Source organism: Aotus nancymaae, unplaced genomic scaffold (genome assembly GCF_030222135.1).
Source record: "Aotus nancymaae isolate 86718 unplaced genomic scaffold, 86718_ANA_hifiasm-v0.15.2.pri h1tg000058l, whole genome shotgun sequence".
Taxonomy (NCBI): Eukaryota; Metazoa; Chordata; class Mammalia; order Primates; family Aotidae; genus Aotus; species Aotus nancymaae.
The window spans coordinates 39,159,481-39,187,375 of record NW_026988472.1 but is presented as its reverse complement, the minus strand read 5'-3'; the positions used below and the strand labels follow the sequence as shown (position 1 = coordinate 39,187,375).

The 27,895-nt window shown below is 40.1% G+C and overlaps 1 protein-coding gene across 13 annotated transcripts in view; it reads right to left on the bottom strand.

Moving 5' to 3' along the window:
- SH3KBP1 (SH3 domain containing kinase binding protein 1) overlaps positions 1-27,895 on the bottom strand; it is a 384,957-nt gene that overhangs the window by 146,598 nt on the left and 210,464 nt on the right. For 7 of the 13 annotated variants that reach the window (XM_064364467.1, XM_064364472.1, XM_064364471.1 and 4 more), the window contains 3 exons: positions 25,256-25,385; positions 16,312-16,386; positions 12,568-12,773 (listed from right to left, as the gene is read on the bottom strand). In XM_064364467.1, coding sequence (XP_064220537.1) covers positions 12,568-12,773; positions 16,312-16,386; positions 25,256-25,385 — 411 coding nt within the window. Of the gene's footprint in view, positions 1-12,567; positions 12,774-16,311; positions 16,387-24,638; positions 24,696-25,255; positions 25,386-27,895 lie in introns of all 13 variants that reach the window. The other 6 variants (XM_012434029.3, XM_064364476.1, XM_064364469.1 and 3 more) reach the window with 2 other exon arrangements.

Genomic DNA, 27,895 nt, shown 5'->3' with positions numbered 1-27,895 from the left:
TTCTGTCTAAAAATGCCAGAGAAGAAATAAAAAGCCCACTATCTTTCAACAGATCATATGGCTAGAGAGTGAGAGATATCTAGAATATAGTCTGTATATGACATATTAATCATGAACATGCCTATATTTTAAAGAAATACAATTAGATGCACTACACAAAAATTACTCATAAACACACACACACACACACACACACACACACACACACACAGAAGAAGGAAAAATAGCCGTGGCTTTATGTAAATACTTCCCCTAGGAAAAATACAGCAAGATTGCTGCTGTGTCATCAGAAGTATCCTAACAGGTTGGAATGAAATATTTAAATCACGATCTTGTTCTTTCCCCCCAAAGAGACACCGTTTTAATCACCACTTCAATGAATCTAGAGCCCAGTGGTTAAGAGTTCAAAACTCTGGAGCCAGAGTATTTGAGATCAAAATCCCAGCTGAGTTACTTCCCATCTTTGTGATCCTGAAGAACTTATTAAACCTTCGTTCATCTCAGTTTCCTTATCTATAAAATGGGGATAATGGCACCAACTTATAGGGCTGTCTGGAAGATTAAATAATATATATAAATTACTTACAGAAATGCTTGGCACATAGTAAATATCATATTAGCCACAATTACAAGTTCAGGACAATTTCACAAATCAGGATGCCAAGTAAACAGTATTCTCATCTTACCACATTTCTCCTATACTTAGACTTCGATGACCTGTTTCAATTAACTATGGTTAATATTTAAATTTTTGATTAAACTAATTTAAAAACCATTTGCTTACTATTTATTAACTGCCTGCACTGTATTCAACTCTGTAAGGGGCTTTAAATAAGATGCTATCCCAGTCCTCAAGAAATTTACAATCTCCTTGAGTAAATAAGACATAAATCTGTTCACTTATCACACATGCACACAAACATAGGTGATGTCGCTAGGTGGCAAATGACAAATATAATACAAGTGCTACAGAATTAACATTTGAAATTCAGAGGACAGACAAAAAAATCATCTTATCAAAATCCAACTAGGATGGAGAGAATAAACCTCCTGTGTAGAAGGATTCTAAATTATTTCTTTAGATATTCCTCCCTCAAGGAGGTAGAGTGAAACTCCCCACTCTAAGTGGGAAGAGTACAGAGTACCCTTTTTCCAGAGTCAAGTATGGAAAGAGGAAAAAAACCAGAAGCTTCTAGTAGAGAAACCTAACACCTAAGTCAGCCAAGGTGACTAAGTTAAGGTTAACATCTATAGTGATAAATAGAGACTTAATATGATGTAATGAGAACACTTCACCTCTGTGGACTTCCTCCCAAAAACCCACAACTCCAATCCACTCATGAGAAAAACTTCAGACAAATGCCTATTTAAGGACATTCTATAAAACTTAAAATTGCCAAGGTTATCAAAAGTAAAGTCTGGGCAACTGTTAAAGCCTAACAAGACGACAAAACTAAATGTGGTATTCTGGATGGGATCCTGGAACAGAAAAAGGGCACTGGATAAAAACTAAGGACATTGGAATAAAGCATGGATATTAGTCAATAATGATAATAGGGGCCAGGTGCAGTGGCTACACCTGTAATCCCAGCACTTTGGGAGTCAAAGGTGGGTGGATTACTTGAGGTCAGGAGTTCGAGACCAGCCTGGCCAACATGGTGAAACCCCGTCTCTACTAAAAATACAAAAGTTAGCCAGGCGTGGTGGCGGGTGCCTGTAACCCAGCTACTCGGGAGGCTGAGACAGGAGAATTGCTTTAATTCGGGAGGCAGAAGTTGCACTGAGCTGAGATCATGCCACTGCACTCCAGCCAGGGCAACAGAGTGAGACTCATCTCAGAAAAAAAATGATAATAGGAAATGTACCATGTTAATGCAAGATGTTAACAAGAGAGGAAGTTGGGTGTGACGTATGTGGGAACTCTATTATCGTCACAACGTTTCCATAAATCTAAAACTACTCTAAAATTAGAAGTTGATTAAAATACTAATTAGAAAGATAAATCTACTGAATGTGTATGTATATACAAATAAACATGTATGTGTGATTTATAGTTATACATGTTTATGCCCATGTGTATATGTATGTAAATCTATTTAACAAGGTCTTCTCAATTTAATTTTTAAAAATTGTCTCTATCTTCTTAGCCTATCTATTAATGAAGACAGTAGAATGCTGACTCCTGGCTTTTTCATTCCCAAAATACACAAAAGAATTTTCTTTGAAAGGAAACTTGGCTCTTTTGTCAATGTTGCTGCCAACCCAGGCAACGGCGATCCAGCTTAAAGAGTGTGCATGAGGTGGGCCCATCTGCCCCTTTCCAAAAGCTACTAGAAGTTCCTGGTGCCTGGCCAATTAGTCATCAACCACGGAGCCCCAGGACTGGCAAATCTCCCAGCTACTTCCTCTCCCATCTCCAGTCCACATTCCTCAGCACCTCCTCAGTTATCTCTCTAAAGTATAAATCTGATCACGCTGCTGCCCAGCTGAACTCCTTCACCAACTTGCCAGCCCACCCAGAAGAAGGGCAGCTTGTGAGAGGGCTGGTAGAGCCCTACAGGAAGACGTACTCCCTCCCCTTCAGCTGCCCACCTCCTCCACCACCACAACCACCACCACCACCACCACCACGGCTCCTGTACCCCAGCCCAACCCACCTCTTCCTTCAACATACTTACGCTATCTCTCCTTGTCCACACTCACACTGCTAGTACCACGAATTCCCAACATCTTTTAACACCTTGCTCAAATATCACTTTCCTTAAAAAGAGATCCAGGATACCCCATCCCTTCCTTCTCGACCTGGAGAAAAGTTAGTAGTTTCTTCCTTTCTATTCTCATTGATACTTTGGATATGCCTCTGCTACTCTTTCCCCTTACATTATAATGATTTTTATACATACCCCCTTCTTTCCAATATAGGGACAATCCAAAGCATTAAATGAGAAGCCTGTATATGACAGCTGATTCAAGGTGTGACTTGGGGCAGGAGGTGTTAATTCCATTCCAACTAACCACATCAGACCTACTTCACCCCAAATAAATAACGCATCAGGTAAAAAAAAACTGCACTTACTATGCAAATACATCTAGATATGCCATTTAGCCAATTCCTTTCCCAATGGATTGCCACCCCTTAGTTCATTTACATATAAATCCCAGAGCTATCACTGCTGATCCATAAAAGGCATTCAATAAAGCTTCACACTGCTGATCCATAAAAGGCATTCAATAAAGCTTCAGTGAATGAATGAGTGAGTGGGTGAATTAATAAACAAGTGGAAGAGTGAATCTCAGCTAGACCACAAGCAGATCCCAAACAGAATTGGATTAGCAAAAAACATTATCTTCATTCATCCCATCCACAAATATTTACTGAGGGCCAACTATCATTTAACAACTATTTTCATGAATTGTAAATATAATGGTGACTAACACACACAATGTCCCAAATTATGGCACTTACTTTCTAGTGGCTGACATTTAAGACTTGGTGATGTGAAACAAACAGCTAACACGGATATAGCAAAATTCAATTCTACTTCTTGGAGTTTGAAATTTTCCATAATAAAAAATTAAAGAGGCCAGGCACAGTGGCTCATGCCTATAATCCAAGCACTTTGGGAGGCCAAGGCAGGTGGATCACCTGAGGTCAGGAGTTTAAGACCAACCTGGCCAACATGGTGAAACCTGGTATCTACTAAAAATACAAAAATTAGCTGGGTATGGTGGCACACACCTATAATCCCAGCTACTTGGGAGGCTGAGGCAGGAGAATCACTTGAACCCGGGAGGCAGAGTTTGCAGTGAGCTGAGACCACGCCACTGCACTCCAGCCTGGGTGACAGAGCAAGACCCTACCTCAAAAAAAAAAAAAAATTAAAGAAATAACTTTGGAAAATGTACTGTTATTTATAGGTACTCTTTCTACTCTAATAACAATAAAAACAAGAATAATAATAACTAACGGTAATCAAGTGATTATTATGTGCCAGGCACTTCTCTAACCATTACATATTACTTAATCCTTACAACAACCTTTGTGATAGAGTCTCTTGTTACTCTAATTTTACAGATGAAGAATCAAAAGCACTAAGTGGTTAAGTAGCTTGTCCTAGGAAGAGGCAGAGCTAAGATGTGAACCTGGGCTACCTGTCCTCCATGTCCACTATACTCTTTTTTTTTTTTTTTTTTAGATGGAGTCTCACTCTGTCGCCCAGGCTGGAGTGCGGTGGCATGATCTTGGCTCACTGCAACCTCCGCCTGCCAGGTTCAAGCAATTCTCCTGCCTCAGCCTCCTGAGTAGCTGGGACTACAGGCATGTGCCACCACGTCCAGCTAATTTCTAGTATTTTTAGTAAAGACAGGGTTTCACCATATTAGCCAGGATGGTCTCGATCTCTTGTCCTTGTGATCTGCCCGCCTTGGCCTCCCAAAGTGTTGGGATTACAGGTGTGAGCCACCGCGCCCAGTCAACCACTATACTCTTAAAAACACGATTTGAAAACCTTCTGGGAATATGATTCTTGGTGACAGTCTGGCTGCAACTAAATATTTCTTAGAAAATACACTAGGCTGAATGTTTTAGAAAGTTCATATCAAACATATATAAAACAGAAAGCAGCACCCAACATGGCAAAGAATAATCCTGTAATACTGGTTCACTGTTTCTGTTTCCCTACTAACTTCCTTCCTCCTTCCTTACTTTTTCCAGATCAGAAAACAAAACAGAGACACTCTGGGGAGAGAGAAGCCAAAAAGTCCGAAAATCTCGAACATTTCATTCAACCCAAGCAACCAGTGGGCATCTTAACACCATCTGCTCATTTAAAACCACAGGTTTTCCAACAACTCAAGAGACACAATCTTATTTTTCAACCAAAATGAGGGACAGTCAATACTCTAGGTCTCAGATAATCACAACAAGGTTTTGATTCTTGTGTTTAATTAGTCAAAGAGTATATCTCATTAGCTTCTGGAGGTCTCCAGAGCTTATTTCTAGTCTTCAAAGGATTAGGACATAGAGCTCTCATTTTTAAGGAACTAAGATTATCACTTTATTGTCACGTTTTAATTTTATATAAGTATACAGCTTAATAAGTTTTTATTAGAATGGATAAAAAGACTACCTGGGTGGGGGCTGGGTGGGAGGTGGAGATGATTAATGGGTACAAAAAAACCCAGAAAGAATGAATAAGACCTACTGTTTGGTAGCACAACTGGGTTACTATAGTCAATAATAACATAATTGTACAATTTAAAATAACTTAAAGAGTATAATTTTATTGTTTATAACTCAAAGGAAAAATGCTTGAGGGGATGGATACCCCATTCTCCATGAAGTGCTTATTTCCCAGTGCAGGCCTGTATCAAAATATTTCATGTACCCCATAAATACACATACCTATTATTTACCCGCAAAAATTAGAAACAAAAAAAAGACTACCTGAGATATGCATGAAAATATTTAAAATCTCTTACTGTAATATGGCTAATTTAAAACTTGATTAGTGACTCTCATTTATATACAATTTTAATTCTAATTATCTGTCACAAGTAAAAGCTACAATGTTGATACCATAAAGGCATTAATTTGGGTGACTATAATTCTATAAATGAGATTCAAGATGACAAGAGTTGAAAAAGAGACTGTCACAAACACAACATCTTCTAGAAAGTGTAGATAAAATTCAAGAGAGAGATGTCAGAAGTCACTAATAGAAATCAGCTAAGACAGGAAGACCATGGGAAAGAAGATTTCTCCGTAGGGAATCCAGTAAACAACCAACCTGGTAAACCATGAAGTTTAGACATTTCTCTTCCAGCAAGGCAAAAATGACTGGTTTTTCCAATAATTAAATGGGCTAAGACTGGTAGTGCCTAAAGGGCTAGGGCATGGAATGAGCTGGCACCAAAAAGCCAGCATTATTCAGTATAAAGTCATGTCAGGTTAGGTCCTGAGACTCACTCAAGTATCTGTAACTTACCTATCCATGTGTAATAACTGACACTCCTTTCCCTAAGTGATTGGTCAGAAGTGATCATCTAAGTGACTCATAAAAAGGGAACGAGTTTAGAAAAAAAGAGTAGGGCCAGGCTGGGTCACCGGAAAATAGCCTGATGAGGAAATTCCCTCTCAGGTCCACAGGTGGGAGACAGAGGTACCAGCTGTATTCATGAGACTGCAATCCTGTCTGGGCTGCCTTCTTGCTCAGAGTCTTCCAATACAATCTCTAGGCTGATGACTCTGAAACCTACATTTACAGTTCTCTCCCAATCACCAGACTTATTTATCCATCTGCCTGCTGGATGCCTGTACTTGATACAGGCCCACAAGAACTTCCAAATCCAGCTAGTCTAACCCATGTCCTTCATCCCCCAAGTATCTTCTTTCTCCAGTGTTTTCTAATCAGGAAACAGTACTACCATCCACTCAGCTGCTTAATCCAGTTGCCCAAGGCACCATCTTTAAGTCCTCCCTCTCCTTTATCCCCCACATACTGTCAAACTTGATTTTATCTTCAAAATATTTCCCCAAACCATCCATTTCTCTCCATAGTTCAAACTGTTTGAACATCCCTTACCTTGATGCTTCCTTCTATGAAAAGAAATCCAAATGGACACTCTCTGGACACAACTGGAAACTCCTGCCATTCTCTGCCCCTTTATGCATTCTCCCCTGGGAGAGTGAAATTACTTAACTGTTAGGTGATTTTAAGAAAAATAAACTGGGCGTGCTCAGCTTGGCTCTTCTCTTTCCTCCCCTTGGAAGTTAGCTTTCTCTGCTGTTCCTCAAGGGGCAGGTCCTTCTATTTCACATTGGCCTGAATTAGACCAATGTCACTGAGAGATCTGTGTGGGCAAATCTGTCTAATTCTGGGAATCAGCTGGCAGGCCCATTTGTCTCTCAGACTAATCTGTATCTTCCAACTTTGCCTTCATCAGTAATGACATTCCAATATAACATATATACAGAGAGATCACAAATCATACATGTTCAGCTTGAGAACATTTCACAAAATAAAATAAGATCCATACAAATAGAGGAATATACCATGTTCATGAATTGGAAAGGTACCAATTGTCATCAAAAGTATCTATAGATTCAATGCAAGTTCAATCAAAATCCCAGGAGGGTCTTTTCTTTATGATGGGGGATTGACAAACTGATTCTAAAATTTAAATTAAAATGCAAAGGGCCATGAATAGTTTAGGTAATCTTAAAGAGGAATAAGTATCCAGGTAGCACAGAATGGGTACAAGGTCAAACAGACCAACAGAACAGAGTCCCGAAATAGGCCCATTTATATATAGCCACTTAGGTTATGACTAGGGTCATAGGGCTGTGCAGTGCAGAAAGGATAATCTTTTCAATAAACAGTGCTAGGTCAACTGGATATCTATACTGAAAAAAAACCCAGCAAAATTAATATTTTGATTATTCATTCACTCACTCATCTAATTAATTAACTGGTTTAGAACCTAGATTTGGAGTGGGGGGCTATTTATCAGGAAAGCCAACATGTTTCTGTTACTTCTCTTCTAAATTTTAGTCACCCTGTCTTCTGTAATCCACTCCTCACACTGCAGTTGGAATACTTTCCCTAAACCACCTATCTGATCATGTCACTCTCTTGCTTAAAACACTTTGATAGTTTCCCATTGCTCTCAAGATCAAGTCCAACTCCTTAACAAGTCTCACAAGATTCTTCATGATCTGGGCCCTGCTTTTTTCCCCACCTCCTGCTGGAGCCTCTATACATCATCTGTGCTATCTCTTTCCCTGTTCAAGGCATTTATAGATGTTACTCTTCTCACCTTAGTAACTCTATGCCTATTAGACCCATGGTTTTCAGCCTAAATATCACTTCCTGTAGGAAGCTGGTACACAAGAACGAAAACACACCTTCCAGCCTCCGTAACAACTCACCACTTCCTGCCATGCCTGAGGGCTTCTACAGTACAACACCGTGTTCTCAGCCTGACTATGGCATTTCCTATACTCTATTATTATTGCTTATTTACTTTTCTGTAGCTTCCCAAGGGCACTGACCTGGTCTCCTTTACTACTGTATCCTCAGTACTGAGCATACTTAGTGAGCACTCAATACACGCTAGCTGAAATGAGTCTTATTTATAATTTAGAAAGTATTTTCAGGTACTTTTTTTTTTAAGTTCTGTGAGGGAGGATAGGTTAAAAAAAAAAAAGTATTCCCATTTTACAGATGGGCCAGCTGAGGCTGACTTTGTCAAGGTCAATCAGCTAGGACAATGGTACTATGGCCCTATAATTTTCTAAGGTTTAATTCAGTTCCTCTTTAGCCATATTTTGATACGGAACACACTTAAATCTGAGCTTAGTTTAAATGGGACATGTTTCTCCAAGGTTCTTTTTTTCCCCCTTTTAACCTTTTATCAAGGGAAATTTCTAACAGACACAAAAATAGTGTATACACCATCCAGTTTCAACAAATACCAATTTATGATTAGTGTGTCCTCTATGCCCCACTCTTTCATCTTCTGGACTACAGGAACCAAGTCTCAGACGTTAAATCATCTCAGCTGTAAACATTTCAGCTAAATGGTACATTAAACAAATCATTCGGAGACATATCCACTTGGTGATATTTAAAAGATTCATAAATGGAATCCTTCCTTATAGCTTAATAAGAGAAACAAGAATACCTACATGAACTATCTATCTATTCACAGTTGGTGGAGGGATATTAAGCAATATCTCGCCTGGTATATAATCTAATCATTAACTCTGGGTAGGGTAATACAGATTAAAATATAAGATAAGCACAAGATTATCTACTGACTCAGAAAAGTAGATCTCAATACTTCACAAACTTGGCCACGTATAGTGGCTCAAACCTGTAATCCCAGCACTCTGGGAGACCAAGGTGGGCAGATCACTTGAGGTCAGGAGTTCAAGACCCCCCTGGTCAACATTGTGAAACTCCATCTCTACTAAAAATACAAAAAATATTAGCTGGCTGTGGTGGTGTGCACCTGTAATCCCAGCTACTTAGGAGACTGAGGCACGAGAATCACTTGAACCTGGGAGGCAGAGGTTGCCATGAGCCAAGATTGTGCCACTGCACTCCAGCCTAGGCAACAGATCAAGACTCTGTTTCAAAAAACAAAAAAACTTTACAAACTTGAACGAAAAGTATAATATGATGCTCACAGCTGTTAATAATTGTCAGATTCCCTTTTTCCCTCATCCAAGTTATCAAGCAAGACATTTCAGGTCAACTGTCCCAGCCTGAGCAGGAGACCTGCTTGAGCCTCACCTACCGAATGCTATCACACAAAATACAGTTTGTGCTTCTAAAAATCAAAACAGCAAGCTCAATTCTCAAAGGAAGCTTTCTTCCTTAAACATAAATCTTGGACACAAAACCATCTCAAAAGTGATGAAAACCAGGTTGCATGCTAATAAAACAGTATCACACTTATCGGCTCTTGTGCCAGGTTGTACAATAACATGATGGATCCAAAATCTGTGCAACTATCTGTGACGCCTACAACACGGGGTGGAGATCGTTTCAAATCCTCTTAGATGTTGTAAAAATTGTCCATACCCAGTAAAGCAGGCTGAGAAGTTTATGTTTTCCCCAGAGGCCTCACATGAGAAATGGGTTTAGGGAGCTTCCAGCACATGGTTTCATTCTGCAGACAAATCAGGAATCAGGATGCATGCACAAATATGTGTGTGTGTGCGTGTGTTCACGCGCACGCGAGCACACACACACACACACACACACACATCAAATATCCCCCAAAATGCTTGGGACCAGAAGTGTTTTGGATTTCAGGTTTTTTTCTTTTTCAATTTTGGAATATCAGCAGAATACATCCAGGTTGAGCATTCCTAATCCAAAAATGCGAAATCCAAAATGCTCCAGTGAAAATTTACTTTGAGGATCATGTTGGGGCTCAGTAAGTTTCGATTTTGTAGCGTTGTGGATATTGGATTAGGGATGTGCAATACACATGCGCACACACATATATATATCTGATGAGGTTAACACTTCATGGCACTAATACCAATGCAATAAATCAATTCTCTGCTTCACAGAGGTACAGTGAACTATATAACTGATGTATTTTCAACTACACAAGTGCTATATTATCTTACCCAATATTCCCATTCTAGAGATGTCTGTAATCTCTAAAGTGCAGCATTTAGATTTTAATATTATTCATTCAACAATATTTATTGAGCACCTATAATGTGCCATGCACTGTTCTAAGCACATACAGTAGATTAGTAAACAAAATAAGTGATAGATATAACAAAAATAAATCTGTTAAAAGACGGATGTGCCACAGAGAACAAAATACATAGTGCCTGGAAGGGGGACAGAGTGAGGTTTCAGCTAAGATGGCAGGGTGGAAAAGGAGGCAGCCAAGTGGGCAGGTAGATGCAGAGTGCCCAAGCTGAGGAGACCATTGCAGCAAATGCCCCCTGTAGGAGTGTACATGGTATATCTATGGAAGAGCAAGGACCCAGAACAAAGAAAGTGAGGGGAGAGCAGTGTGGAAGGAAGTCCCAGCAGTAAGGAGGGCTGGGTCCCAATTTTGTTCTCAGGAAAGCAACGGCAGGGGTGTGAGCAGATGAGTAGCATGATGTGACTTGGGTTTTCAAATGTTCTCCTTGGCTTCGCTCATGAAACTTAACTGTAGGGGGAAGGGGAGAGGCAGAAAGCCCTATTAAGGAGCACTGGAGGCGATGAGACATAGGTGGATGGTGGACACATTTAGGAGGCAGAGCTGAGAGAAAGAGGGACAACCCAAGGGTTTCTGTTCTGAGCAACAGGAGTGGGAGATGGCGCTGCCTTCAACTGAGATGAAAAAACTGTGAGTAGAGTAGCTGGAGGGGGATGATGAGTTCAGGTTTGGGCAAACGGATATGAATTTAAGATCTTCAAGTGGAGATACTGAAGTAAGTAGGCAGTTGGACATACGGCTCTGAGGTTCAGGAAAGAAATGTGCTGAGATAAAAACCTGAAAGTATTATATTTGATACTGACATTGCTATCAGCAGTAACTCAACTTATTATTGGCAGCTAAAATGAATATTAATAGCAATAATAAGAGAAACACACACACACACGCGCACACACACACACACACACACACACACAGAGTCCTCCTACAGGAAGAAAAAAAGGCCAAGAATCATAAAACAAACAAAAGGAATGAACTGTTTGCTGACTGAGTCAATGGTCATTTTTACTTCAATCACTTGAATAAAATGAAGAAAAACTACACCCATTGTTCCTTTCCAAGACAGGGACTTGCTCTTTGGTAAATGTTTACAGGAATCTGAATGTGACCATGTGAAACAGAGTAAGCTCATGAGCTGGGACACTAGATAGTTTTCAGATCTTAAAAAAAATATCATATATTGATTGCTGAAAGGAACAATGCTGGCTCAAAGAAACTTCAACATTGAAAAAAAAGAGTTTAAATGAAACAATTTTTAATTTCTAGGTATCTGTCCTTTGTGCCTGACTCATCTCTAGAGGGATTCAGTGTTTGAAAAGTTTCCTTTTCAGATTCTGTTTCTAATGCATGATGACACTGGGCAAGGTTGCTGAGGGCCAGTGGAGGGGTGGAAGTCCTACAGCTGCAGAAGATGATGCAATCTTTAAAATGTTATCCCACCCCCCAAAAAAAACACTTAAGAGCCACCCATAAACCTGCATTAGAGAGGCTGCCAATACCTCATCCCCCAAACCTGCTGGCAGAGACTTGTCAAAGCAAAAATTTCAGCACTAAATCGAATTAACAAACATTCCTTAAGCACAGCACGAGTGTAGCTTTTTATAATTTTGAAAATTCCACAGTATTTATCAACTCCTAAGCAAGGCTACAATGCTTAGAAGTATACCACAGTACATGTCATCTGCAGCCACAAGCTTGAGGGCTCTGGGTGTGTTGCTGTGGTAACCGCGTTCTTAGCAGCAATATGGTGCCTGCCTCTCACTAGCCCAGAACCAGAGGCGGAAGGAAACAGCCAGCTTCCTGAAGGGAACAACCCAGAGAGTCACAGCACAAGCCATCTCCATAATTCACACAGGAGAATTCCTTTCAGCAGTCTGAAATTGTCTCCACCTTACTCTTAGAGAAAAGGTGCACAATTCCTTCACAGTCAGCATACCCAAGCACAAAGCACTAGAGAAATGTACAAGAAGAGGAGAGGGATTGGCCAGTGTCTGAAAAGTGTGAGGGTCATACACTTAGGTGAGCCCAGGAATGAGGGTTTTTTCTGGAAAGCAGATAGAGAAGTGCTGGTCTATTTCAAAAGTCATCCTGAGAAGCATTCCCTAGAGAGATCAGTAAGAAAAGCAGCAGCAAACTAGAGCATGAGCCATTTGAGGGAAGTTGTTCCCACATAGAGGGAGAGCTGAAAAAGGAGACAGGACAAACAGCTAGTACATGAGGACATGGAAACCCTAAAAGAGAAACTGGAAGCTTCCGGAACCAAACCCCACGACATACTTTTGGATATTCCACATTATGTTGAAATCAAACAAGAACTGTCGAACATACCTTTTCCACCGGCAGAAAGTCATTTTCTACTTCAATTGATCTTGGTCTTAGTTTGATTGGCTTGTCTTTGAAAATGTCTCCAAAGCCCACTCCTTTAACTTTCTTGGGCTGGATTGCTGCAGTTGCCACTGTCCCATTGGCACCTTCAGACTTGGTGCTGCTTGAGTCACCCCCATCACTCTCGGAGCCTGTGGTTTCCCTTAAACCTGTCAAGAGTGGGGATGGGGAGAGAGAGCTCAGAAATCAGTCAGAGCCCTGAAGAACTTCACAACCAGCCAGGAACCATCTCTATAAGTGTTACTGGACACAGGATAACTTGCACTAGGCTTTTGTATTCAGTGTGTTGAGTAGTTTGACTGGCTCTGAGTTTTGTTTGATCTCCCTATCCCTAACTTTTAAGAAGTGAATCAAAACAACTTTTCAGAAAATCTAATCCTGAGCAAATATCTTTGTACATGTGAAATTTCACCCCTCTTTAGCTGGGAGCCTGGTTTTGATCCAAATTTGTTTTGCCAGAGCCTGTGCAATAATAACCCTTCCCATCCACCTCGTCGCCTCCCCACACAGTCAGTACCACATACTGTACCTCCAATCTCTATGACTCAAGTCAATTAGCAATTAGCAATGAAACTAACATTTCCTAAAGGGAAGCCGTAAAGCTAAAAGCCATTTAAACAAATTAGCAATTAAAGAAACCACACAAAATTATAACTGCCAAAGAATTAACTCTATTTGGATGGCTTCACGAGGAATAAATGCATGCAGACATGTTTCTCTAGGAAAGCATTAAACCAAACTTGACATTAAGACGGTTTCACCAGCAAGATGATCATTTGCTAAAGACGGAAAGGAAGCCGCCCTCCCAGAGGCCAGCATCCCCCAAACCTACAGCCCTTCTTCTCTCCCTTAAACACCATTGTTTTCCCAAAGCTGAATCCCTTTCCAAGAAGAACATTGGGGACACGACACTCTTCCCTGGACCTTTTGTGGCATGTGTTTAGAGTCATAAAATAGTTATCAGCAAGACAACATGGACACTTACCTCCCCAGATTCTTTTTCCCCCAGGCTCTGCCCACAATCATGTTCCTAAAAGGAAGAGCCTATTTGTATCTAGTTAATTTCTGGGTGTACTTTCTTTCTTTGATGGTCAGTATATCAATTATGCCATCAAAGGGGAGGATTCAAAGAATATTTTATGAAATACTAAACTCTGTCATTAACCCATCTTTGAAAGCCTCTAGATGTGTAGAATAGCTCCTGAACATTTACTACATCTCCTGATCATAACCATGCCCTTGAAATGAAAATACGCCATCAAATGTTGTTCTCTATTAGCCAATTGTGCATTATCTTCCTACAGGTAAGGTGGCCTCCTAGTCCACAAGAATGATACACCAAATACTTGCTCACATAAAATCTCATAAAATGTTGAAGTCATTCAAATAAGGAAATCTCAGTGCAGGAAGAAACTGTTAAATGAAAACAGACAAAATGTAGAAAGGTCATTATAAACTGCTAACACGTTTCAAAATCAAATCCTTAAAACAATGGTTTTGTTTGTTGTTGCTGCTGTTTTCCATAAAATGGTATTTTTAAGCCAAAAGGGTGGGGAAGGAGGAAGATCCCTGGTGTACATTTTAATAAACTGAAAACCAGCATTTGTGAGCAAGAACACAGGACTGAATGAGAAATAGCCCACAACAATGGGGTCAGCGGCAATTCACAGGACAGGATTAGAGTGTGTAAACATCAAGAACCCTCCCCCAGTTAGCTATCCATTCATGTGTTTATCTGTTCATTGTTTTTGCAAATATCCCTGCTGGAGTATAATTTTGGAGTCTAAATATTGTGTCATTTCCCCCTTAACATGTTCTCATTTTGCATATGGATTCTATGTGATAAATGGCTTGTATATTCCTTTCTGGCTTGGAAAGAGCCATTTGAGGGTGAAATAAAGAAACAATTAGTGGAAGGAAACCATCACCACCCCGCTTCCTCAGCACACTTCCCCCATCACCACCAGAAGGCAGCAGGGCAAACAGATTAGGGCCAGCGTATTTTAGTTCTTCAAAGAGAAGAATTTGAAAGGTTCTTCTATCATTCATCATTAGCTAGAACCATAATATTTTCAGCTAATGCCATCCTCATTTCACTGAGCTTCTGGTTTTTGGGATTTGCTGTCTGCTGGGCTCATCTTAATAAGTTTATACTAATCATCGTAAGAAATACTCTACATTACACAGGGAGAGGCTGCACAGTTATTCAACCATACAAGCATGGCCTGGGAAGGAAACACACAGATTTTTCTTCCAGGAATTCTGACAGGCTGGTTCTACCACTTTTAAGTGTATAAATCAAACATCTAACTATCTGTGTTGGTGAAATAATTCAAAATCTAGTTCCTTCCCTTTAGAAGAAAAGAAAGGTGACTTTTCATTTTCATGTTCATTTGGTGCTCCAACTTTTAGCGACTTGTGCCCATCATACATGTTATCCCATAAAATATCCCCATGTCATGTCCAGAATGTCAGGTGACACTCTTGGGTGGTACAACCCAGAGTGTGGACTGTGGATGGGGGCAAATTCATGAAGGGCTCATTACAGGTAGGCAGTGGTGAGAGAAGTACAGAAAGTATGTGTCTGGAGCAATGCTTTAGTGTTTTAACAGTGTGCACTGGTATAACTTCCAGACATATGGCTGGTGGTGGAGTCATCTAAATGAACAGGGCACAGAGCAATCTAGGTGCTGTCAAACTCCCACACTGAGGCACAGGTGGCCATGCATCTTCCCATGGTGGAGTGGCAAGAAAAATAAATTTGACCCCAGTTTGTGAAGCATGGCTCTGGTGTTCATGTCTGAACCTTCTCTCTCATCATATCCATGCATATATGTATGTATGCATACATGTATATGGAAACTAAGGTGGATGCTTTTCTTTCAAGGTGGGAAAAAAAGAACAAAGCCTCCTCAATTTTGTTTCTGATAGTCCTTTAACTGTCCACTTTTCTGGAATGTACCCAGTCTTCTAGCATTGATCAGTTGAGATCCATGAGCCATTTTTATCGATTTTTAATTTAACACTTACATGGATAGAGCTTACTATGTGGCAAGAACCATTCTAAGGGCATCTCATTCATCTCCTTCCCTTCAACTTTTTGCAGCTTTATTTCACAACACAAAAGGCTACACATTGGTCCTGCTTAAAAAAAAAAAAAAAAAAAAAAGTCTGCCATGTGGTGACTGGCTGAATGAGCAAAGCAAAACGCCATTTCTGGCATGGATTTTCATGCCAAATTCTTACTTCTTTGAACCACACAATGACAAAATGGTTTATTGGTTTTCAATGACCCACTTGGAGAAAGCAATAACCATGAGAGGTTGACATCTCTGCAGGAAGCCATCTTACACCACCCCAGAAGCCCAGAGATACTGGTACAAATACATATGCCATGACAAATGCTACTGCTCCTTTGTCTGCACGTATGGTTCATGCACACATATCACATACATAATAGAGGCACAAAGCAAACAAAAGCGCCAGGGGCTGGTGCTGGGAATGCTCCTTAGCACATGCCAAGGAGATGGCACTTATCTTAGACAAATAAGTCCATGTCCTTGGATCAGATATTCACACATACACTTGGCATAAGCATGAGCAGCTCAGGAAAGGGCAGCTGCATCAAAAAACACAAGTATCCAGATCTTATCTTTACAAATGCCTTCTGCTGTTAAGGTCACTCACTGTAATAGCGTCTGTGGCCCTCCGTCTTTCCCGGTGCAGCTCGGTACAGAATTGTCCCTTCAAAGGTAGTCTTTCCTGACAGTGAATGAGAGAAGAGAAGGGGAGAGAAAAACAAGAGAAGGGGGAGGGGGGAGCAAATGATGGCAAAAGAAGGAAGAGGAAGAGTCTTTAACTCAACTTGCCTTCAATGAATCCACTGCAAGAGCTTCATCCACAAAATTAAGCAGAGACCATTAGGCAGGATTTAAGAACGTTACAGAATGAGCCCAAAGTCCCCATGCAACCAGGATGGCATGAGCACCCAGAAATTGGGGCTTGCCTCTGCAAATGACTGGCATATACATTGTGCCCAGTTTAAACCTGGAAGCCATTTCAAACATTGTAACTTAAAGAATGGGAAAACTTCAATTAACCAGAGGGAATCCAATCAATTGGACTCCTTAATTAACTCAATCGTACAGCACAATCTTCTCTTTGGAGAGTACAACCTATGCATAATACAGATTTAGACCCATTATCCTTTATCTTCTACCCCTAGAGACCTATATGATAAAAATGAATATTCATACTCCCCAGAATCTAAACAAGACACAGAATTCTCTTTAAAAGATCTGTCGGCCGGGCACAGTGGCTCACACCTGTAATCCCAGCACTTTGGGAGGCCAAGGTGGGCAGATCACAAGGTCAAGAGATCGAGACCATCCTGGACAACATGGTGAAACCCTATCTCTACTAAAAATACAAAACTTAGCTGGGCATGGTAGCATGCACCTGTAGTCCCAGCCACTTGGGAGGCTGAGACAAGAGAATTGCTTGAACCATGGAGGCAGAGGTTGCAGTGAGCCAAGATCGCACCACTGCACTCCAGCCGGGCAATAGAGCAAGACACTGTATCAAAAAAGAAAAAAAATCTGCCATCCTCAGTACCTTTAAGCAAGAAAATGTATTAATATACTGGCGAGAGGGGTTTCACCACTGAGGTTTGAAACCAACAGTGGCATCCATATGAACATACGGGGTTTTCTGCTTAGCATGAAGGATACCAGAAAACCCTATTTCTCAAAGTATCTTAATTGGGATTCTGCTGTGTCAGTCATGAAACTGTACTTAAGCATGAGGACATAGGACTCACCCAGTGTCAAGCATCAAATTATCTTTTTTTGTTGTTACAAGTAGAGATTACCAATAGCATAAGATTGAACACATGGCTAAAGCCCAAATATCTCCGGAACCATGAGCAACTACACAGAATACACACATACTGCCCTGGTTTGAATGTACTCCAACCCACCCTCCCACACCCACCCACCCCCACCCACCCACAAAGGCCTACAGAGAGTACCACCGACAGGCAAAATGATTTGCTAAAGGCAAACTCAATTAATAAACATATTACTTTAAATTATCTGAGAATAAATTCTATTATGGCTTGTTAATTAAATATTCATACTGGAGGCCAGTCATACAGCTTTCTAATAAGTCTGGAGGATGAAAAAGCTAGGCTACATTTACAAAGAAGCAGAGAGTAACACTAAGTGAAGGGAGAGAGCAACTTTTCTCACTTCTTAGAAACACTCTATGTGAAAATGGGAAACCCAAGAGAAACCACACTGTCAGTTTCTGGGCCTTGGCACTCCTCATATAGGAAAGGAATTATGAATGATCAGACCAACAACTTAAATGGGATCAGGTATTTCTAATTTCCGTGTCCTACAGCCATAGTGGTACATCCTTGTTGTGAAATGTGCCCTTCTCAACAGATGCGCTCCATCCAATTAAAGCAAAAACATAGGCATTCAGTGGCTGTGTAAGAATAATCTGAAGACATAACAAAGTTTCAAATGTTCTTGTTACACTTAAAGGACTTTGATGACAAAAGTGGAGCAAGTAACAGTGGCTAGTTTTTATTTGGGCAAATTTTTATTCTGCTTAATTTCAGTCATTAAGTCAACATTACTCCTCAGAACACAGCTGTTTTGTGAGCCTGGCCCTCCAAAAGTTAACAGCAGCAGTCCTCTCAAGTGTCAGAAAATAAGGAAGTGTAAGATTTTTAAAAAAGCAGTGTTTTGATAATGTTCCTCCAAGTACACTAGAACTTCCATGTGTTCTTCCCCAAGACCAAGCCTGAGTAGACCATGGCTCTGATGTCTCTGAATGGTCAAGCCTTTCTGCAAAGTCTCTCTGTGCACTAGCAGCAAGGCAATTTGAGATGCAGTCTGGGCTGGGGCTGGGTGTCCTATGTGAAGAAGGAAAAAGACAGCCAATTGGAAAGGTTATGAATATGAGTGATATTGATCTTACTGGGGGAAATGGTGTACTGTCACTGTTTAGTATTAGTACTTGAAGGCAGCAAACACTATAAAAGGGAAGAATTTTAAAATTTACACACAAAACCATATACTTATGCTAGCATCTAATTTTGCCTGAAACTTTCACATCAATTTGCTCATTGTTCTTCATTGCTAATAGAACTTCATACCCCAAACAAATACCATCTAATATTAAAAAGAAAAAAAGTCTAATGATGCCACAGAGTGGGATTTGTCATACTGGCTTTCATTTTTACAGGCAAGGGATGCTGAGCAATCTATTTCTTATAGCTAATGAAACACAATTATTTCTGTATCATGGCAGTGGTTTGCTAAACGTTTTCTAAAGCCATCTTTTTTTCTCTCTTTTTTATTTGAGACAGGGTCTTGCTCTGTTGCCCAGGCTCAAGAGCAATGGCACGATCATAGTTCACTGCAGCCTTGACCTCCCAGGTTTAAGCAATCCTCCTGCCTCAGCCTCCTGAGTAGCTGGGACCACAGGTACATGCCGCCACATCTAGCTAATTTTTTCTAATTTTTTTTAGGGATGGGATTTTACCATGTTGCCTAGGCTAGTCTCAAACTCCCAGGTTCAAGTGATCCTCCCACCTCAGCCTCCCAAGGTGCTGAGATTACAGGTGTGAGCCACCACACCTGGCCTCCATCTTCATCTTTGTCTTAGCCTGACAAGTCTGATACTAAAGTACCAGAACCTCAACTTTTTAAATAAGGAATTAGGAAAATTAGAAATTCAATACCAGCAGAAAACTCATGGTTATTAATAGATACAGAAAGAAAATGCAAACTTTCTTCCTCTGAAGATTGTGGGAAATAACTGAAAATGTTTGTGTAGCTATAAAATTAAAAAACAGGGATATTTTTAGTTTTACAACCATTATTTGAAAGCAAATAATATCAAAGGATGTGAAAAACAGAAAAGACACATTTATTTCTTAAATGTAAGGCAAAATACATATGAAATTGAAGTTGGACAACAGTCTTATCTGGATTTCTTTGCCACTGCACATTTAGTCAACAGTAGCATATGCAAAATTGTAACTGAAAGCAATTAACTAATCATGATCTGTGACAATAAGAAGAAATAAGCTAAACTGTACTCAGGCTTGAAATTTGTCAGATGCCCTGTGAAAAGGTGAACTATTCATGTAACGGAGGCAGCACCAGAGTGTGTGTGGAAGGCTTACATATCATTTTCTTCCCATTATTCAGAAGCCTGGGACTTAATTTCACTGGGCTTCAGTGTTCTCAGCTGACACTGAGTTAAACTATATCTAAATTCCTTTCCACCTTAACATCATAAGATTCTGCCTACACTATCAGCACAACCACTTGGCTCTTGATTTTTAAAAATCTAATTTACTAAATACTTTTTTGGACTATTGATCTCTTACATGGGAGCCCATTTTATTATTATTTTTAAACTTCTGGTTGAAACCACTTTGCAAGTCCTAATGAGTAACTCGGTTTGGGGGACATTTACCAATGGCTGCTAACATTCAAAAAGTAGGACAGCCAGGCATTATGAGCCTCCGAGTGGATTATCCATTACCATCTAGGCAGCAGGTTTGCTATCCGTATAGCAAACCTGAATCTAATCAAGTCCCTAAATCTAATGATCAATTTATAGGAATACAGATTTAATGACACAGCAGAGATGAAATTGGCAAAAGCCACACTGTGAGAAACTAATGGACAAAGGGGCTCAGTTTCCTTAGCAAAAAAATTACAAGAAAAAAACGAGATATGAAGGAGAAATCTACAGATTCAAAGAGATTTGAGACATAGTGACTAACTGCAATTTATGTACTTTATCTGGATACAGATTCGAATAAATAGTAATAAAAAAGAAGACTTTAGGGGAAAGTGAACAGTGACCATGTGTTTAATTATTCTAAGGAATTGCCATAATTTTATGTGTGTGAGATAAATGGTATTTTTAGACACTCTTTTACTGATGCATGTTACAATATTTATGAATTAAATTATATAATATCTGGGGTTTGCCTTCAAGATAATATGGAGAAAGCGTGTGGAGGGCTATAATTTTAACAAATTGGACAAAGGTTGATAATTGCTGAAGCTGAGTGAGAGGTACACAGGGGTTCATTAGACTATTCTTATTTTTGCATATGTTAGAAATTTTCAACAGTAAAAAGTTTATAAGAATCTTTTTTGAAAAACTACCTTTAAGGTTTCATAAGTTCTGTAAACGGTAAAGATGTTTTCAAATTTAAATATGCAGTGAAAAGTTTCTGCTACTAGATAACTATAAATTTTCCTCTCTGAGATAAAATGGATAAAATATCCACCAATACAATCATTGCAATTCTTTCCTTGATAGACTAGATTACCCTAAACAAAGATCTAGGAAAGTTTAGAGACTTTTATAACCAACTACCATATGTAAAAATACATCAGAATAAGAGAAAAGCAAGTTCAAGCGATTTTTCACCTATCATTCAAAAATAAAAATGTCTCCTTATAGTAAAAGGCAAAGCATTTATTAGACACCTACCATGTATCAAGCAGTCTTGGCATACTCCCTGATAAATATAATGCCAATGTTTCTTCTATCACATTCATCCATTGGTGCACAAAATTCAACTCAATAACTACTTCATTAGAGACCAGCCTGGCCAACACCGTGAATGAAACCCCATCTATACTAAAAATACAAAAAAATTAGCCAGGTGTGGTGGCGGGCACCTGTAATCCCAGCTACTCGGGAGGCTGAAGCAAGGGGAATTGCTTGAACCTGGAAGGCGGAGGTTGCAGTGAGCCCAGATCACACCACTGCACTCCAGCCCGGGCCAAAGTGCAAGACTACATCTAAAAAAAAAAGAATAAATAAATAACTACTTGAAATATTTTCTGGAAGTAGAAATGCAGAGAATACAAATACCAAATAAGCATGTGCACATACAGAAGTAGGGGTGTTTGTGTGTATGTCAGAAGAGATATATGTGCTTTCACTGTACACATGATTCATACTCAGATACAGATTTTTTCATTCTTAGAAAAACCTTACCCTAATGTGTGGTAGCATTTAAATTAAGAGGATTTGCAAATGATGTCACTATGATCTCAAAAAATTAGGAATATGGCACAAACATTAGGAATTTAACTTACTCCCAGATCAGTGTATTAATTAAGCAATCTCTGTGAAAAATGAACTCTTATTTGTGAAGAGCATTAATGGGTTGGTCTAACAAAGACCTAGATTAAGTACATTTTAGCTCATACCAGAGTAAAAAGCTAGATGTCTTTTGTATATGGACCACATTTCGATTTTTATGGTTTTATGACAAAAGTAAATATGCATGTACCATAATTATAACAAGATGTTATCACTGGGGGAAACTGGGTGAAGGATATAAGGGATTTCTCTGTACAGTTTTGCATTTATTTTTGTAACTTCCTGTGAATCTACGTTTCAAAACAAAATATTTTTTTTTAAGTAGAGCACATCAAAACTACTAGCACCATTATCTGGGAGTGGAGAATAAGCAGATTCCTTTTAAAACCAAAGGCTCTACTTAGAAAGATCCTACCAGTACATATAATTTCTGTATGTGATCTGATCCAATTATAGAAATTTTAACATAGTTACACACTAAAGCAAATTCAGGGTGTAAATGGCTACTGGATATATATATATATATATATATATGTATGTATATGTATATTTTGAAATAGTCTTACTTTGTGGCCCAGGCTGGAGTATAGTGGTGTGATTGTGGCTCACTGCAACCTCTGCCTCCCAGGTTCAGGAACTTCTTGTGCCTCAGCCTCCTGAGTAGCTGGGATTACAGGTGCATACCAGGCACATGAGGCTAATTTTTTTTTTTAATTTTTAAATTTTTTTAGTAGAGACAGGGTTTCACCATGATGGTCAGGCTGATCTTGAACTCCTGGGCTCAAGCTATCTACCCACCTTGGCCTCCCAAAGGGCTGTGACTATAGGCATGAGCCACCATGCCTGGCCTGCTACTGGAAATTCTGTCAGAATGACGAGAGAGACTATTTCTCTCTCTCTCAGGGAATTACTTCATTTTAGCAAGCTATACATTATTCTCACATTTGCTCTTCTAGGAAGCCCCACATCCCCATGGGACTGGCCTCTCTGCCTTTGCGCCCCCACTCTTCTTCAGATGCTTACTAGCAGAGCACCTGGGACAGTTTGCTGAACTTGGGTTTCCATGTCCTCTTTCTGTAGTGTGAACTTACTGAAGGCAGGGACCCTGTCTGAGTTGTCTCTGTATATCATCAGTGCCTTGGATAGTGTTTTAGTAACAACAGGGTGTCAATAAAGATTGAATGAAGAAAAGAAGGAAGAAAGAAGGAAAGAGAGAAAGAAGGATGGACAGATAGATGAATATGGACAGACAGATGGAGAGATGGGCCCTCTTTTCCTTAACTGTACATACAGGAAGATTACAAAAGCCATGTATCCTTTATCAGAAGCAGCCACCCTTGTTAGGAGACATGTCTCTCTAGAGGACTCAAAATCCCCTCAACAATGGCAACTAAACATGGCTGCTGAAAGTACTGGGTTCTCCTGGTCTTGAAATGGAAGGCTTTTAATAGAGTAAGTGTGTGGTGGGAATAGTCTCTAGAAGAGAAAATGCCCCTTCTGAGTAGGTGACGACATAATGCTAAATAGAAAGACCAGTCCACCCAACCTCCTACTCCTCTGTACCAGGAATTCCAGCACCAAATCCCTTTAGCTGAGGGGTCAGGCAGGATGAGCTGTCCATATTACTGACTTGGAATGAGAGATGTCAATTTGTTTCAATAGTTCCAAAGATACAAGAGGCATTACTCCTCTGATCTTCCAGCTCTGAGAGCACAGCTAAGATGGCAGGACACCAAGATGTCAAGACTTTTTCAAAGACGTTGTCTAATACCTCCGCAGATCTCCTCCTTTGCATCAGTAAGGAACTCCAAAGTAATTTCCAAATGTAGTCATAATGCTTCAGTGAACACGGTATTGATCAGTATGCAAGCAGCCTCCAAGCAACTGATACTAAATGGTTATGTTTCAACAGTTATCTTGACTAACAATGAGAGCTACCATTTATTATGGGTCTGCCACGGAGCAAGGTGGTTTATGCACATTATTGCTATTGGAACTTACAATGAATTTATTCATGGAAATAATGTTATAATGACCCGATTTGGTCCTCCCTCTAAAAAATCCCATTTAATCCAGCATGTCCCTGACATAGCTTATTGTTATTATAGGACCTAATTATCAGGTACAATAGTTATTCCAGAGTACAAAAAAAGACACCAGGGCAGCTAGAATTCTAATACGGATTTTGAAAGCAATAGTAACTTCCACTAATGTGGGATCAAGGATACCTTCTCCCCTCCCAGTAGTACTCATCAGCTGGGCCATGTTAATAGAGAATCCCCTTACCCCAACCCAGAGAAGGCAACAGGAGCTCCAAGACACTTTGTTTGTCCCCCACCACCTTCCAGTCCTTTCTACCATAGACTCTAGGATGGAATGGGGTTCAGGGGTAGGAGGGTCCCAGGCTTTGGCAGTGGAAGAAAGGGGCACTGCTGAAGCCAATGGGTAACCAGCCAGTGCTGCTGTTTCTGGGTATGTCAGGCTACATCATCCAGAGCTACTGAGACACCAAGTGAAGGAGATCACCTGAGCACTTCTCTGGAAATGGTGTTACCTCCAAATCAGACATTTGTCTAATCATACCACTGGTTAAATAAAAGAGACACAAACTAACATGAGAACACCACTCAAGTCAGGTTTTTCCAAATGGAAAAGGAAGACATTTAAGAATTATTTGGGCAGGCCAAGCTGCCCTCCTCTCATCAGAAAGGAAATTCTGCACCCCCAGGTAGTGCTGCACAGTTGAACCTCCTATAATATTTATCCCCATGACCTTGGCACAAGACGGCACAAGAGATACAAAGATGCCCATGGGGGAAGTTGAGTTAGTGACTGGGAGAACGAAGTTTCCCAGTCCTGACCTTTTGATCCGTGAGCTGGAAAGGGCAGCAGAGAAGCTGGAGGGAGACCTTCAGGCCCTGGAGAAAGAAAGACCTGAAGTTCATTGTCACCACCGCTGAAGGACACACATGCTCACACCCAAGGTGGGACCTGGACTCTCAGTTGTCTTAACTTACTTTTAAGGGGAATGGCATGCACTCATCTTGCCACAGCACTTCACTTCTTACTACCAGTGATTTTTCTTTTTTTGGTAATTTTTCTCCAAGTCCCTCGAGGGTTGCTGAGAAATACTGACAATACCATTTGATTCATTTTTAAAATAATTAGGAACTCATAGTAAGCAATACTCTAGAAGTATATGAAGGCACAGCAATGTGGGCCACCCATGAGACAGTTATTACCAGGGCATGAAGGCTGACAGTTACCTATCCAGAGATATACGCAATGTGTGGCTGCAGGTCACACCTTTACAGTGATCAACTTCCTAAATCACAATGGGTTAAGGTAGTACAACCAAAAAAATACTCATGAATGTTTACCATAGCCTCTTGGCATGGGATACAGAACAGAAGGGAGGCTGGAGCACAGCCTGCCAGTCCCCCGCCCCTCTCCTGCTTGGTAGGGTGGACTTCCTTACTTGACTTGGACAGCTGCTCATCCTGGGAAATGCCAAGCTCATCTGACTCCCCTGACAACTCCTTGATGAAGTTGGAAGGAAACATTCCAGTCTTCCCGTTGAGAACACCTTCCCACCATCCTTCCTCTACCTGCAGAGATACAAACAAAAGAGCAGAGATGCAAGGGTAAGGTTAGACATGGTGGTTTCCAATTTTGCCTCCCATCTGTATGGTGTAGCATGCAGAGCTCACACAGGGAGACTGGACGGCTTTAAAGTTAACAGGGAACAAGAAAGCAGATCACATGGAGACTTGAACTTCAGGCTAAAGAAGGGGGTGTTTACCTGTGGTCCATAAATGCAAACAGACAAAATTAATACTTCATTTTCATTAGCCTCTAACTAAAATTTGGCATCTGCTTTGATTATGAATGTAGGCAAAACATCAATATTAGAAGGACCTGTGACTCATCACCAAACAAACCACAGATATTTTCATGTCACATCATAGACGCTGTGGGTATCTCAAAATATCATTTGTGCTCACTGCTGCTTTGAAATGGCCATAGTTATTACACCTACTGGGAGACTTTTACTATTTAGTCTATTAATAAGGATTACTATATCAAAATTTAGTTTTAAAATAATTTGATAACTATTTCAATATACACTGTCCCCTTTACAATCCTATGTGTTTTATTTTGTGCATTTAAAACCATTATCTAAAAACTGAGACTGGTTTCCTCAGACTACCAAACTAACTAGACAGCCTAAAAAATATAGTTAAGAATCTATCTGTAGGCTAAGAACTCAATCAGAAAGTATAAGAGCTTCCTGTACGTTTCTGAAGGGCTCTAAGTTACCCTAAGTGAACCAGAAGTGGGTAAGGAGGTAGGAAGGGCAGTGAGACTGTGATATACGGGTAGGGAGTGAAGGCTGAATTAGGGGAGCAGTGAGAATGGATGAGGCAGATTTGAATTTGAGGGCCTTTGAGGTCTGAGCTGGCCTTGAGTGATCAACTAGCAGGGATGGGTGATAGCAGGGTAAAAAAAATTATCCCTGGATTTTGTGATAGAGCCACTAGTAGAACAGCAGAAGTCAGAATAGCAAACTGGCTTCTTGGAGGAAAATAAGGGCAGTTTGAAAATAAGCAAGTATTAAGTTACCAGCAGTATGGTTTGGTATAACAGAACCTCTGGAATTGTTTTACCATGTGCACATACAGACAGTCCCCAACTTACAAGAGGTTAACTTAGGATTTTTGACTTTATGACGGTACAAAAGTGATATGCATTCAGTAAAAACCATACTTCAAATTTTGAATTTTGATCTTTTCCTGCACAAGCAATAGGTAGTACAATACTTCTGTAATGCTAGGTGGGGGCAGCGAACCTCAGCTCCCAGTCAGTCATGTGATCATGAGGGTAAACAACCGACATTCTTCAGTATGCTGCTGCCAAATGATTTTGCCCAACTATAGTCTAATGGAAGTGTTGTGAGCACATTTACAGTAGTAGGCTAGGCTAAGCTATGCTGTTTGGTAGGTTAGATATATTGGTACATTTTCAACTTAATAATATTTTCAACTTATGAAGGGCTTATTGGGACATAATCCCATTGTAAGTTGAGGAACACCTGTATTACCAATCCAAATTAATAAATACAATTTAAAAGCTAAAATAATTCAAACAAAAAAGAAAAGGAAAATTCGAGTCAAAAGTCCAGTTCAAACTTTATCTATCCAAAACTTAGCAGTTGTGTGACCTTATTCAAATTTGTCCTACCAAAATGAACCCCATTTTATTCCCATCTGCATAATGGGAATAATTAACACACTTGACAGTTGTCATCTTTAGGCAGCATCTCAATCTGTGTTAGAGGTATATATGCATTATGAATCTTCACCAGGGGCTGGGGGACACAAAACTGTATAGGACATGTCCTTAATTTTCCTCAAGAAGCTAATACTCTACCAAGACAGAAAGGTGTGACTAAACATTAGCAATGCAAGGTAAATAGATGAGAAAAGACCATCATTTAGCACACATCAAACTTGTTACACAAAGTTGAGCTTACTGAGATCTGGGGTGCTAAAGGAAGGCTTTGAGAAAAAAGAAATGAAAATTAAGGTAGGCTTTTAAGAGAAGAAATGGCAGCCATACTTAGGGGACAGGTGTGTATGAGAAAGGGGGGGAGCTGATAGAGCCTGTAGAATGGAGATAACCTGAACAATATGCTTAGAGCATTTATAAGGAAACTCGTGGGACACAGACTTGTAGAGTGGCAATTACATTGGCATGATCACAAAATCTTCGGGAGAGAATCCAGATGACAGCATCCATGCACAACTGTCCCAATGACTATTTGATACCAAATCGTGGCATTTCACAGCATTTCCACTGAAATCATTCCATGTTTCTATGCCAACTCAACTGACATATTATTTTTTCAAGGAGCTTTTTATAGGCTTAGATGGCTAGGAAGATGCACCATGAGTCTCAGTATCAATCGTCACAGGTTTTGTAGAGTAGAGTCCTTTGTGCTGGTACTGAATAAGAAACCAGAAAACAACCTTTCTCCCAGGAATCACAGGGCAGGAGGGGAAAACCAAGGGCATGAACTACAAATGAGCAGTCCATGGCATAATCCCCAACAGCACGG